At 38.5% G+C, this 13,706-nt stretch overlaps 1 protein-coding gene across 5 annotated transcripts in view; it reads right to left on the minus strand.

The window, feature by feature from the left end:
* Positions 1-13,706, minus strand: part of CDH4 (cadherin 4) — a 663,903-nt gene that overhangs the window by 438,760 nt on the left and 211,437 nt on the right. For all 5 annotated transcript variants that reach the window (XM_084537932.1, XM_084537933.1, XM_084537931.1 and 2 more), the window contains one exon: positions 13,286-13,397. In XM_084537932.1, the coding sequence (XP_084394058.1) occupies positions 13,286-13,310 (25 nt within the window). In that variant the 5' untranslated portion in view covers positions 13,311-13,397. The remainder of the gene's footprint in view (positions 1-13,285; positions 13,398-13,706) is intronic.

Here is a 13,706-nt window from a genome sequence, read left to right on the forward strand (position 1 = left end):
GACCATGATGAGAAAAGAACAGCAGGCAAGTGAGAATCGTTCTGGTACATGAGATCCTTCGATGGGTAACAGATGTACGTTTTAAGACTGAAAGTGAACAGATCCTTCAGGCACGGCCATGTTAAAAATGACATGCAGTTGCTCTTCACACTATTTCTGTAGCACAATGACCCACTCCAAAGCCAGCTGAGATTTAGAAACACTTCAGATTAGGCTTGTAAAAAAACAACGACAACAACAAAAAACAAACACAGAAGACTGCTTACTAGTGCAGCTTGGCTGATGTGTTACCCAAGAACTTAAAAAAAAATGTTTCAAGAGCTAATTGTTTAAACTCAGGAGCTTAAACTAAAATGTGTCTATATTCAAGAAATGTAGCTTCAATCTGCCATATGTTTTTCAGTACTCATCTCCGAACAGGTGAGTATTAACTCTCCTCCTTCCAATGTCCTAAGTAAAAGTATTCTTCAAAGGTTTAGAATACTATCAGAATATTAGAATTATTCTATTTTATACTTCCTAAGCTATTTACTAGCTAGGGATATATTTAAGTGACATTGATCACATACTAATGGTTTTTGAGCGTGAATTACTGATTTGGGTATATAACCTTTAGTTTTATTTAATGCATTTATTTTTTAGGACAGCTTGCCCTACAACAAACAGTAGGTTCTTGGTGTGTGGATTCCCTGCACATTTTGAGGTGTAGATACATATTGCCATCAGAAACTGGTCACAAGAGACACTTGTGCAGCTGAAAAGTTGAAAAATCAACTTGGTGATAGTTAAACTGTGGCAGCAATCTTGTCTTCTCTTTACATCTTTGTAACACCCTCTCTTTCTTGAGTTGTCCAGGCACAACAGGAACCATGGCCCAGCAGGTTTGTGGAGCACCCAGGACTCCTGGCACTCTGCATCGCACACCTCTTCTCTCCATGTCATACCCCACCACCTTCTTTATTTATTTTTTAATATATATATTTTTAATTAAGATCCTACCCCACTCCACAGATGTTTAATTCCCCTCTTACAATTGCTTCGCCAAAAAGATGCTACTGCTGAATTAACAGAACTTTGCTTTGTCATCATGTCTCCCAAGGCAATGAAACTTGCTATGTTCTTATAAAGGTAAAACCAGCTGTGCCACTACTGCTCAATTCTGCTGCTTTTTAACAGGATACAACCAACATTATGTCTCATTACACAGTAGAAAGGGAAAATAAAACTTTGTTTTATTGAAAATGCAAAGAAAAAATATTCTAGTAAAATGCATTGCCTGCATCAAGCTTTAATAAAACACTGCAGTTAATTCCCCACTCACAAAAACTCCTGCACAGACTCAGGCAATGGGTATTCAGTGATCTGTTCAGGATTAAACCCCTCTTTTATGTCTGCAACAAAACCCAACATGTCTAACTGCCCCATACAATCCTTCTTCATGGTTTCTAATCAGCATGGTAAAAACCACACTGTATGACTGGAACAGCTTGCTTATTATCAGGTACAGCAACCAGTCCTTTAATTTTCAATTTCTGTTATGTTTCAGACTCCAAGCAAACAACAAAAATCTCTCTCAGTAAACTTTACACAGAGATAATCAATCTACTATCAAGTTATTTGAACAAGTGTGTAGAGTTTTCGTGATCTGGAGATCACTAAACTTCTCCTCATGATGGTTTCATGTTGTAGTTTGAACACAGTAACAGGAAATCCTTGGGCGCAATCCAAATATTTTCAGCAGTTGTCATCCTTGAAGAAGATTGCATCACATGAAGTCTTACCATGACCTATAGTTCTTCCTTTTTCCAAAGAACTGTACACATAGCTTTCTTCATCCCCAACCTGTTCTTCTCTCCACAGAAAAGAAAAATAAATCCAACATCAAAAAGACATTTTTTAATGTCACTTACCCACATTTTTTTATCTTCTACAGAAAATCGAAAAGGAAAAAAAAAAAAAAAAGCATAGAATCAAGTGAAAAAGTCTTCATAAAAAGAAAAAGAAATGAAAGAATAATGCACCTCAATAATTCAGGCGCACACACACACACAAAAAAGCTGCTGGAGCTGAGCAAAACAGTTGCCTTTCATGTGTAATTTTGTAAACCTTCTGTTTTCAAGTAAGCTATGCAACCAGCCACTGATAATTAGCCTCCTGAAAGACAAGTAGCAAGGCATGCAGGACCTGAAATGATGACTTTTTCTGATTCCCCAAGGAAGCACTTTCACTGGGGCGAAATACTAGATAAATAATTTTCCATCTTGAAATTCACTAGCCCTATTCTGTTTCCTTCCCACTGAAGTGAGATGCTTCAGACACAGATCTTATCAGCAGAGGGAGTTTGTGCAGACCTGCATGCATCCAGCTCTTTCCAGTTACTAAAAAAAAAAAAAAAGAAAAAAAAAAAAAGTACCACACAAAAGCAGAAGTATGAGCAAAAAAACAGGCAAAATTGAAGACACTAAACTGTATAATATTTAAGTGTGGGCTGGGCCTTCTAACAAGCTTAATGAATAATGCAGTTACGATAGAAACAGTGCTTTATCTAACTAGTTCTGCGTAGAGCAAACGCCTTGCCCTCATCTCATCACAAGATCAGACATAAATCACAGGAGTGGAAATGGGACACTGCAAATCCCCAACCCTTGGTACAGTAAGAACACAGATGATACCCTAAAAATCCACACTCTTTGTATAGGAATAATACTTCCATTTACTCCTCTGGCCTTAATTTAATCCTGTTCTTTCAACTCACATTGGGATTAGTAACATATCCTTCAACCAAAATGTCCTTTTCTGAGCAGACCTCACAGGAGCCCGGGGGAAGGCCTGCCTGGGGGACATGTCCTGTAGCCACAGCCAGACCTCTGGTGCTGTCCATCAGCTCCATCAGCTGGGTTGGGGCATTTAAGCAAACAAACTGTAAATGGAGTGTGCCCAATACTGGAATGAGAACTGAAGCACTCCTTCCCCTCCCACAGCAACAGCATGGTATTTAACTTGCATGAATCTATCCCAGGCTTTTAATCTGGGATGTTTTAGATGTAGGAAATTTGAAGATCCCAGTTTTTGTCACTCATGTTACAAACACTAGGAGAATTACTTACAAACTGAGTCGTTTAGATTTAGCTGTGTTCCTACAGATTGCAAACAAATGATTTAAAGACATAAAAGGCTCAGATTACAAATCACTATTGTAATTTTAGTTAGTTCAATAACTATACCCAGAACATAAGTTTCAATGGTTCATGGCCGAAGCAGAAGGCTATATCACATGGGCTCAGCAACAGTCTGTTTGGAACTGGTTTTGCTCACTGCTTTTATTAACAGAACAGATAAAGGAATGCAGCATATGTTTGTTGCATCCATGAGTGATATGAAAACAGGGTGTAACTGCAGCTCTGTTGGAGGTCAAGAATAGAATTGAAAACAATCCTAAAGACAGAGATCAGACTGATTAAAAAAAATAAAATAAAATAAAATGATGCAATTCAATGGAAGAGCAGCAAGGTAACCCAAATCAGGAGGATTAATCAACTGTGCACATAGAAAATAACTGGGTAGGCAGCAGTTCTTCAAAAATGATGTGGGAGGTTATACTGGATCACAAGCTGAACATGAGTCAACAGTGCCATACTGTTAAAAAAAATCCTCATATAAGATAAATCAACTGGAATATTGCCTGCAAAACAGGTGAAGTAATCATCCTTGTCTGGTCAGCACTGCAAGGCTTGGCTGGCACAGTCAGATCAACTCGGGTCATCGTGCTAGCAGCAAAGATGAGGGCTCAGAGGAGGGAGCCCAGGCACAACACATGAAATGGAACAAGTAAATGGGCCAGCCTACAGAAGCTGAGAAGAAAACATTTTTAAGTGTGTTGAAAAAAGAAACAAACAAAAAAACAACAACAAAAACCAACAACTGTTCTACATGTATGATGAATATGACAAATCACTATGGGTTTAAATCGTATTAAGAGACTTTCAGTCTAAATGTGAAGGAAAGAGAAGGAAGCAATACAGTGTAATGGCTGGGGTCACCTTTGAGGCCATGCTGAGGACCACCTGATTACAAAGCAGCGTGCTTAACAAGACTTCCTCATGAACTCTTCTGAGCCCATGAAACACCCCAGAACAGACAGCAACTAGCACGAGCAGGCTCAGGTAGCATCACAGACAGTTCTCAGTGAAATCAGAGAGACTTTGTGAGGATGCTCTGTGGCCACACAAAACTGCATGGCAGCTAGTTCTCAACCACTCAGGGCTAATTTATACAGGGTCATCTATTAACAATTGCTTTGATCATACTGGGAACAAAGAGGTTATTAAATTTTATGCTTTAAATTAGTCCTAATTTGCACTTATTGAAGTGCATCCATTTCTTTATTTTCTAAGAACCTCACAAGCTCATTTGTTGATGTTTTAACTTCATATACCAAGAATCCCAACATATTTTTCCTGCTAAATGGTGAGTAAAAAAATGTTTATTTCACTGACCTGCCTTTTATGATTCTCTAGACATGAACTGACAGAAGGAGCTGATACACAGCTTTCTCTAGAACAATTTTTGTAATCTTGACAATTTATCTTCGGATAATTGCTATATTCATTATTATTTTAAAGACAATTTTGTTTAATAAGGATTGAAATTGCTACTAGAAAAACTCAGTATAACAAAATATTAGACTAAAAGTAATTTTTGTGACTAATCTATGAACTGCTACGAAATTGTGATTTATAATAGGCATAGTAATAGCCTTAATGATTGCAGTGCTTCCGGGTATCAATGAAACGCACAGATTGGCTCATTTCAAAGCAGAAAGGGCATTTTTTTTCTGCTTCATGGGTGGCCCATACATATCTTCAGGGTCCTTGGAGGAGCTTCCAACATTCCCACTGTGCGTTCCACATACTGGCTGCTATTACTATGCTAATGTTAATAGGCTGTAGTATATATGACCCTCTGAGCAGCAGCGTAACTAGCAGAGTGCTGAATTACTGCCACTGGCTCTCTATTACAAAATGCTGGCAACTGGTGAGGAACAGTAGCAGGAAAGTAGTGAGGGCAAAGCAAAAATAATTAAATTTTTGTATTGGAAGGGAGCAGAAAGCAGGAATCTAAACAGGCTGGCAAAAAGAGAATCTGGAGCCTGGGGTCATAAGGCACAGGGCAGCAAGAGCGGCTGAAAGTCTCCATTTCCAATGACAGTGCAGCCCATATGCCAGAACATTTGCTCCTTCTCTCTCCCTCTGTGCAATTACAATTCAAAATTAATAAATAAATTAGGGACAATGAATATAAGCAAGATAAATCACAAAGCCTGTGGCAAAAAAGAAATCTTGTTCAACCCAACTATTTTTTATGTTGCAGGAAAACTCACTTGGGAAAGATTCTGCAGAAAGAAGAGAAACAGCCAGTACTAATGACAAATATTTTGGGAAAACAGAAACTCCATATGTTCTCCTTTTATTCTACTAAAAATAAAGAGGAAATCAAGAGCTTTTTGAATTTAAGTGTAACATTTCCTTATGCCGGGAGACAAACTATGCCTGAGTTAAGTCTGGACATTAATGGAAGCAAATCGCAGAATAGTGGTCCCTGGTGTTTCAATTATTTTCTCTTTAGAAGTTAGGCTTCCAAGAAGCTACAGAAACACCATTTCCCTGTAAGAATCATTTTTTTGCAGACTGTTGCAATGTTTTTCTTTAAAGCTATTTGATCTATATTTGTGGAAAAGTTTACCACTCTAACTTTTCATATACTCACCTGTGAAGTGTTTCATGGAACCAAGGCATGTTGAGGCTGGAAGCACCTCTGGAGAGCACCTGGTCCCACATCCTGCTCAGCAGAGGGTCAGCTAGAGCAGGTTGCAGGACTCTATCCAGCTGGATTCTGCACATCTCCAAGCACGGAGATTCCACAACCTCTCCAATTAACCTGTTCCAGTATTTAATGACCCTTGAACAAAAAGTTTTTTCTTCTGTTTAAATGGAAATTCCTGATTTTCAGTTTGCCCCTTTTTTCTTCTGCCCTTTCTCTGTGTATCACTGAGAAGAACCCAGCTCTGTCAACCTTACACTGTGCCAGGAGGTATTCATATGAAATTATATGAAATATGAGATTATATGAAATCTTCTAAAGACTTATCTTCTCCACACTAAACAATCCCAGCTTGCTCAGCCTCTCCTTGCAGAAATACTAATAAATAAATAGTTAAACAAAATATCAAAACCAAATCTCACTGTAATCTCAGCCATAAGAGAAACATCTGTTGGCACAGCTGGCCCATGACACTTCTGATCTTTACCTGAAAAAACAAAGTCTGGAGGGTCACTTAATCACAAAAAGGAAAATTGAATGTGAAGCAGAATGGTCTTCATCTAGTGCATACAAGTCTTACATACACTAAATCCAGGTACAGTTTGAGTCCATCCAGTCAGCATAAATTCCTATTTCAGGCCCGCGGGGACAGTCTCTGGTCCCTGGTAAAGGCTCTTAGTTTCCTTGTCAAACCATTCCAAACTACAGTTCCAAAACGCAAATACTAGTCTTTTTCAATTATTGCTTTCTGGTCTTTGCTCTTACTCTTACCATTTATGTAAAAAAATATTTAAAAAAAAAAGAAAAAAGGAGTTGCACTATTCTGCATATACCTGTAGCCTCAAATTGAAGAGAAATATCTCTCTTTCCCTTTATTATTCAAATTCATTTTATGAGATGAAAAAATATTAAAGAGTAAATTTCTAATGAAATCCTATCCTCTGTACTTTAAATCTATTCCTACTCGTTAAATGAGACACTTTAGTACTATCTAAATTACTACAATATTCTGTGGGCTATGCACATGGCCCAGGCTACTGTAGAACTAAGTAGTTCACAATCTTTAGTTTGCAATGAAATAAGCTACCTCTAGAAAAATATTATGTTCATTTTCAGAGAGAAAATTAAGGCAGAAAGAGGCTTGCACGTAAATATCAATGAAATTAGGCTATGAGAACTGGCATTAGGTCAACGAAAATTAAGAAAGAAAATATTTCATTGCTAGAATAAATAATCTGCATTTACCACATGCAGAAACAGAGTTTCCAGAATGCTTTCAGCATCTGCCCAGTAAGATCAGAGCTCGCAAGCTCTGTCAGCAGCAGTCAGCTTCTGAACACAGAAGTGACTTTGAAATTAACATTTTCTAACCTTAAGAGACCTCATCTTATTGGTCTGGACTTCAAAACAATAGGTATTTCACAATAAACAACAAATTTATACCATTCCAGGCATGGCTTATTTCCTAACAGCCTAAGCATAAAAAAATAAATTATTCATTAGAAATTGTTGTTTCATTTTCTTCCTTAATATCTGTTTGTTCAGAGTGCCTAATTTGAAGCAGCTCAATCCTTCAGACAAACTTCCCCCCACCCACCAAAAAAAAAAAAGAAAGGAAAAAAAGAAAGGAAAGAAAGAAAAAAGAAGCTCTGAGTCTGTTTTTGGAGAAGCAGATTTATTCAGATAAAAATCAGTTGCCTTTCCAGAATGCAGAAAAAAGTAATTTTACTTGGGTTTGAGGAATTTGGTTCAAAGCTCTGAACTAGAAAGCAATATATACAGTTATTAAACAGCGTAAGGGGATTAACTCTACAGAGTGTTATTGACTACTCTGGTCTCATTAACTGGCATTTTATTTAGATAAAAATGTCAAGTTAAACATCATATTTTTGCGTCAGAAGTTAGATCTGAAGAATAACGTTACAAATGAATATGCATCAGCAGCTCCCCAGTCTACAGCAGCTCTTTCTGGGGTCTCCCCTGAAATTCATGATTGAAGTTATGATTTTCATTTGCTACACGCCCATCAAGAGAAACTGCTTTAAAAAGAAGTTGTCCTGTGGAATGGGAGAAGGGTTTCTGAGAAGCAGCTTCACTCAAGCATGTACGAGCTTAGCGCAGAAAGCTGGTGTCTCTCTGCCTTTTTCCTCCAAGAAGGGAATGAAGAAAGGTTAGGGAAAGAGGCCCAGGTTCCCGGTGGACTTACGCCTGCATACAGATTTTATTATGAAACTGTGAAGCTAATTATGTGTATGATAACTTCAGTAACTACTTTTCATGCAGAATCACAGACCAGAAAATAAAGAAAACATGAATGGAAAAGCCTCCCTTTTAAACTTGGAGCAGCTCACAGAAGGCACTGGATACGGCAGCAGGCTGAAGCCAAACCTCCTAGCATGGACCAAGTGACCCCTCAGGGTGTTCCAAGCCCTCCTGAACACTGACACAAGCCCTAGCAGTCCTCACAGCCCGTGCTCCCTAAAAATGTCCACACAACACCAAAAGGCACTCTGAAAACGGAGGCATAACAGAGCACCTGCTTACCAGCGGGGCACTGTGGCCACCAGCATGGGGCATCCTCCCAGCCATGCTCCAAAGGCCTTTAGGAGCCAAGCTCCCACCACAGTTAACCACAGTCAGGTACCTCTCTATTTTTTGGATTCTACATCCAAGAAGTGGGAAACCATGCATATAAAAATGGGCAAACATCCTCATTAGCCAATTCACGTGTCGGAGCCATGCAGTACTGCAGCTGCATGCTCCCAGTTGATACCTCCAGTGAATCTTTGGCACTTGCTAGGTTTGCATTTGTTACGACAGCGGCATGCTCCTTCCTTCAGGGCATTTTGCTGACGTATCAGCATTCCTCCTAAGATACCTACCTACCCGTATCACTCTTTCTCAGGGCTCAGACTTCACGTATGCAGTAGTATTTTGTGGCTGTGTGATTATCTTCAAGTAGATCTGTTGGTCTGTTTCATTCATGTACTCCACAGGACACACTGTTTCCAGTATCATCTTCGCCACAACAATGCAGCACATTTACCTCCAGAAGGAGGTACAGCACATATCCCTGCAGCTACTGCTAAATGAATCACTAGCAACCAGCCTCAAACACAGCTTGCAAAGGTTTGTTCAGGTTCCACCACTATTCCCACACACCCCTTCTTTTAATTGAAGGTTTGCTTTTAGACCATCAAATGAAGACTGGGGTGTTGGGTCTAGCTGCTCTATACTTCCTAAACAGCATTCACAGCCTTCTTAAGTTTTACGGCTGGAGGTGATAAGGGTTGAACAAAGTGGAGGTTTTGAAGCCTCTGTGGGGAAAATAAAAGGCTTCCATGCTGAATTCATATGAAAAAACACACGTATTTCAGTAAAATGTATATATTTATTTGTTTTTAACCAAGTGGTATGTCACTGAAAACCCTTGTGTCGAAACAATTATGTTTTTATACATTTGCCTGAAGTTTGGCTACCTTTGGTTTCACACACTCGCTTAAAGCAGCACATGCTGGCACAGTTTATTCATCTTCCTGTATGAAAATAAACTGTGCTTCCACACGCTTTTACCCAAACGTAGCTGCCTACACAAGCAAAGTTGTTCTGTATAGGCACTATTTCGGATGGGCAACAGAAACATGAATCACTGCAGATGAAGAGATGCAAAGAAAAACAAAAAAGGGGCCGTATGTCTCAACTGCTTACGTTGTCTTCTTGGCTGTAGGGAAAGCTATGACACGCATGTTAGTAATGTTGTTTAGCTGTATTTCTGGAAGGTGATCGGGGATAACTGTGACGGTACTAGGCTATAAAAATAATGCAGTTAACTGTGTGATGTCATTACACCTACTGTTAGTAGTACTGTTAGTGACCAATGTCAAGAAATTTTGAAATTCTAGTTTTGAAAATGTTATTTTTTGAATTATAATATTTAAAAATCTTCGAAAATGGCATTAATCCTGTACCAACAGTATAATTCCCCTTAGATCATGCTGCATACCAGTTCCAGAATCCTACTTCTTATTTTTCTTTCCCTATGAGACCACCTGGTCACCGTTCCCACTCACCTGAGCATCAGCTCAGGGACCAGATCCCCTGAGTCAGTCTTGAACTGTCTTCAGTGCAGTACTGCATGTCTTTGCTCCTCCCCTTCCCCCCGGGACCAATGTTCTCACCACTTTAAGTTAACATTAATAATTAACAAAGAGAAAAAGATACCCACACTGTAATTGTCCTCTGTCATACAGCAGCTTTGAGATTTTTCCTAAGGCTAAGGAAGAAAATAATCAACCAACCTTTTAAACATTATCATGCATCAGTGATTACTCCAAGTTTATTATTCTTCAAACAAAAACAATGACAAAAATCAACTGATTATATTTCACTAACTTTTATTAGGAGATGGCATTTCAGAGGAAGGTACAGACTTCACAAATTGTCTTAGCTAATATCCCATCATCAGGCTACAATGTTTGGCAGTGATGTGTAGTATGTGGCATTTGTGGCCCTATTGGGGAAAACTATTTTAAGTCTAATTAACATGAAATTTTTAGAATGCAAATGCTTTTCATTTATACATAAAACAAAATGCCATGACATTTCTTCCATCCATTTATCATAAACAAGTTAATTACTGTGTAACAAATAGCTCCTGCTAGAATCTGTATGTTTTGAGGATGTTAGAGAGCTGACTCAGGCAAATAAGATGAACCACAAAGTAGTAGTTAATAGCTTATGGCATACTTATAATAAAACAATGACTCTGTAAAAGCTCTTGTTGTCAAATTAAGGCTAAGCTATTTCCATTGGAATAAGTCAATTATAAGCAGCCATTATCTGTTTAAACTTGATTCAAACCTAGAATACTTTACACACTTTTATTTTGATACATTCATAACACTGCATACATTTAAGAGCTGGATATTATAAAGCTTAAAAGGGAAATGCTTGCTTTATTGCCACACAGTTTATCCCCGAGCAATGTAGCATCTAAACTTCTTGACACTGGCTGAGGTTGATCGCTGTGCTGAGGGCTACATCCTACATAATTTCTGATGAACAAATCCTTGGGCAGTATAAACTGTCCCAGGACTCCTCATACCTCTTTCTGAAGGACAAAGTGAGGCTTACACAGAATACAGATTTTGTGTTTGCTGGAATCCCCTGAAAACAATTTGAACTATGCACACACTTTTTCCCCAAACCCATAAAATCATTGACAGGTGAATCCCTACCTACTTTTTTTTCCTCCAGGCAAACAGTCCCATTTGGCCTGAAGATGAATTACTGAATGCTGATGAATAAGATGGTGGTAGCTGGCAGCAGAGCTTTGCGTGGTAAGATGGTGTGAAACAGTACATATGTCAATCTATCAAACATGTTAATGTAAGCAATCTGAACCCATTTTTGGTCTGATCTATTGTACAATACTTCACCCAGATGGAAGAAAGAGATAAACATTTTATGCTTCAGACATATCAAGTGTTAGGAAGTAAAATTAAACCTAAACTGGAAAACTACCAATTTTACATGCTAGAGTATATATAAAGAACAACACAAGCACGAAGAATTTTTATGCAGCAGATTTTCTCCCCCATTATTGTACAAGTTAATTAGATATATTTGTTTCCTATGATAAATAGCAGCATGTATTTGACTGCTGATTAGAAGGTGTAAAGATGATAGCTTACTTATTAGCAAACACAGCATTTGCACTTTTTTCTTTCTCCTTCAGTTGACAAAATTCTTATAAATCATGTAACTAGTGAGAATGTTATCAGGACATGAGTCCTCCAAGTGGCGCATGCATACATAATATTTGGAGGGCCAGTTCAGCCCTAAATGAATGGCAGTTTTGCCATGACTAATATAAAACTACAACTGGACCCCAAGGATAAAATTAGCATTCATTAAATATATACTTTCATTCAAATCAACTTGACAGCCTATCTAAACATAATTTCATATTTAAAGATAATCAGTTGCAGCTGAAATGAAATGACAGCCACTATGCTGTCATTGCTAGCTAACTCCTCTAAACAGACCTTCTGCTCCATACCTATTGCCCAGCTACATAAACATGCAGCACAATATATTGAGCGCTAAACCGCAAAAAAACTACTTCTTCAGGCACATATTAATAACATGATTTCCTAGTCTTTGAAGTACTCTGTATATCAAATGATTTTCAAAGCTAAAATGTGTGAAATATACTCAGTTTACAAACTGACCTGGAAGGCCATACTATTTATAAGTTTGGGAAAAATTGCTACTAAATATGTAAACAATTGGTACTAGGTCTCTAATATTTTACTATTTTGTTATATTCTTAGGTTTGTCTATGTCCAGTCCGTAGCTGCTCAACTAAAAATAAACTCACAAACATCTCCTAGCTTATGCCAGGCCAGTCAAGAGAATTCCTAAACAGCAAAACAAAGACAATCAAGCTTAGAAACATAACTGATTGCCAACTCATGTAGAGAAAAAGCATCCAGTCCTGGATTCCACTGAAGCCAGAAAGAATACAACTCCCCCTCTCCCTAGAAAATCAAAGTAACAGAGCAGGTGTTTGCTCTGGAGGAAGACAGAAATCCCAGCTTTCTGAGGAATATGCATGTGAGTAAATGTTCTCAGGAGAAAGTAGCAAAGGGTTTATAACCCCTTGTGTAGAGTACCAAAACCTGTTGTGCTCCTCAATTCCTGCAGTGTACTATGTTTTCAGAACTGCTGCAGCATCCACTAGTGGTTAGTGATTTAACTTAAAGGGGGCCAAGGAGGGGGGGTGGGGATTTTGCTCTTCAAAAATCCGCTTCAGAGTAAAACCATGATTTTCTGCATCATGCAAATACAAAGTTTAATTATTTTTAACTTGAAAGAGAGACAAATCAATACACCGGATAATCTATTGTTATTTAGATTACGAAGACGTCTCAGAGTTTACAATCACAAAAGTGGTTATAATCCTGCAATTACTATAAAGCTAATTGGTAGTTTCTTTTTGCCTGTGTTTTCATGTTGTCAGTGGGGCAGTAATGAAAATGAATGCCACATTTGTGAACAGAATGTCTGTAGGCTTGTTTACCACATTTCCAACAACAACGTCTGCTTTATCATGCATTTCAAAGCAGAGATAATTTAAGGATCTCTGAATTTCATACATAAAAATACTTTCTAAAATATCAAATGTAGAGTCCCTTCAGACAGGGTGGGAGTGCGAGACTTAAAAGTGAAGTGATGACCTCCCATACTATAGGCAAACATCCACCTGAAGCAGACAGCACGTGGACTTCGAATGATTCATCTGTATTCAAAACTGTGCTCAGGTAAACCACTTAGTGTTTCATCCTCCTACAAACATAATTCTGCAGACAATTTCACCATCAAACCCAGCATCTTTAAGTCTCCTTTCACCTCCCCAAAACACAGTTATTGCAGCACCCATTAAGCATTTTATTCCACTTACCTTTCAGTAGCTTCTGCCCTTCCATGATACTTTGGGAGACGAATGCTGTGTAGTCTTCTTCTGAAAAGCCAGGCTTGCATGTGGCTCTAACTGTAAGATCCCCATCGCGTGCCTGCAAAATCAAAGCAAGAAAAGCACACACCATGACTTTTGTGGTTTGGTACAACGCCTTGTGCCCAATGACTATGTGTTTAGGCACGGGCAAATGTGAACAGTAAAACAGTGTGCAAGTAGAAAACATTTATGTTAAAGTGCCTATCTGTTGGACAGGATCCATACTGTAGCTGCAAAAATAAAATGGGCCAGAAAATAGTTGCCTGAGTACAATAGAAATCATTGTTTGTAGGAAGGCTGGGATACTGGGCACTGTCAGAAGAGGGGAGGAAACAAAGAGGAGCAATTCATCAACGCGAGCAGCGCT

This window comes from Aythya ferina, assembly GCF_964211825.1.
Source record: "Aythya ferina genome assembly, chromosome: 16".
Taxonomy (NCBI): Eukaryota; Metazoa; Chordata; class Aves; order Anseriformes; family Anatidae; genus Aythya; species Aythya ferina.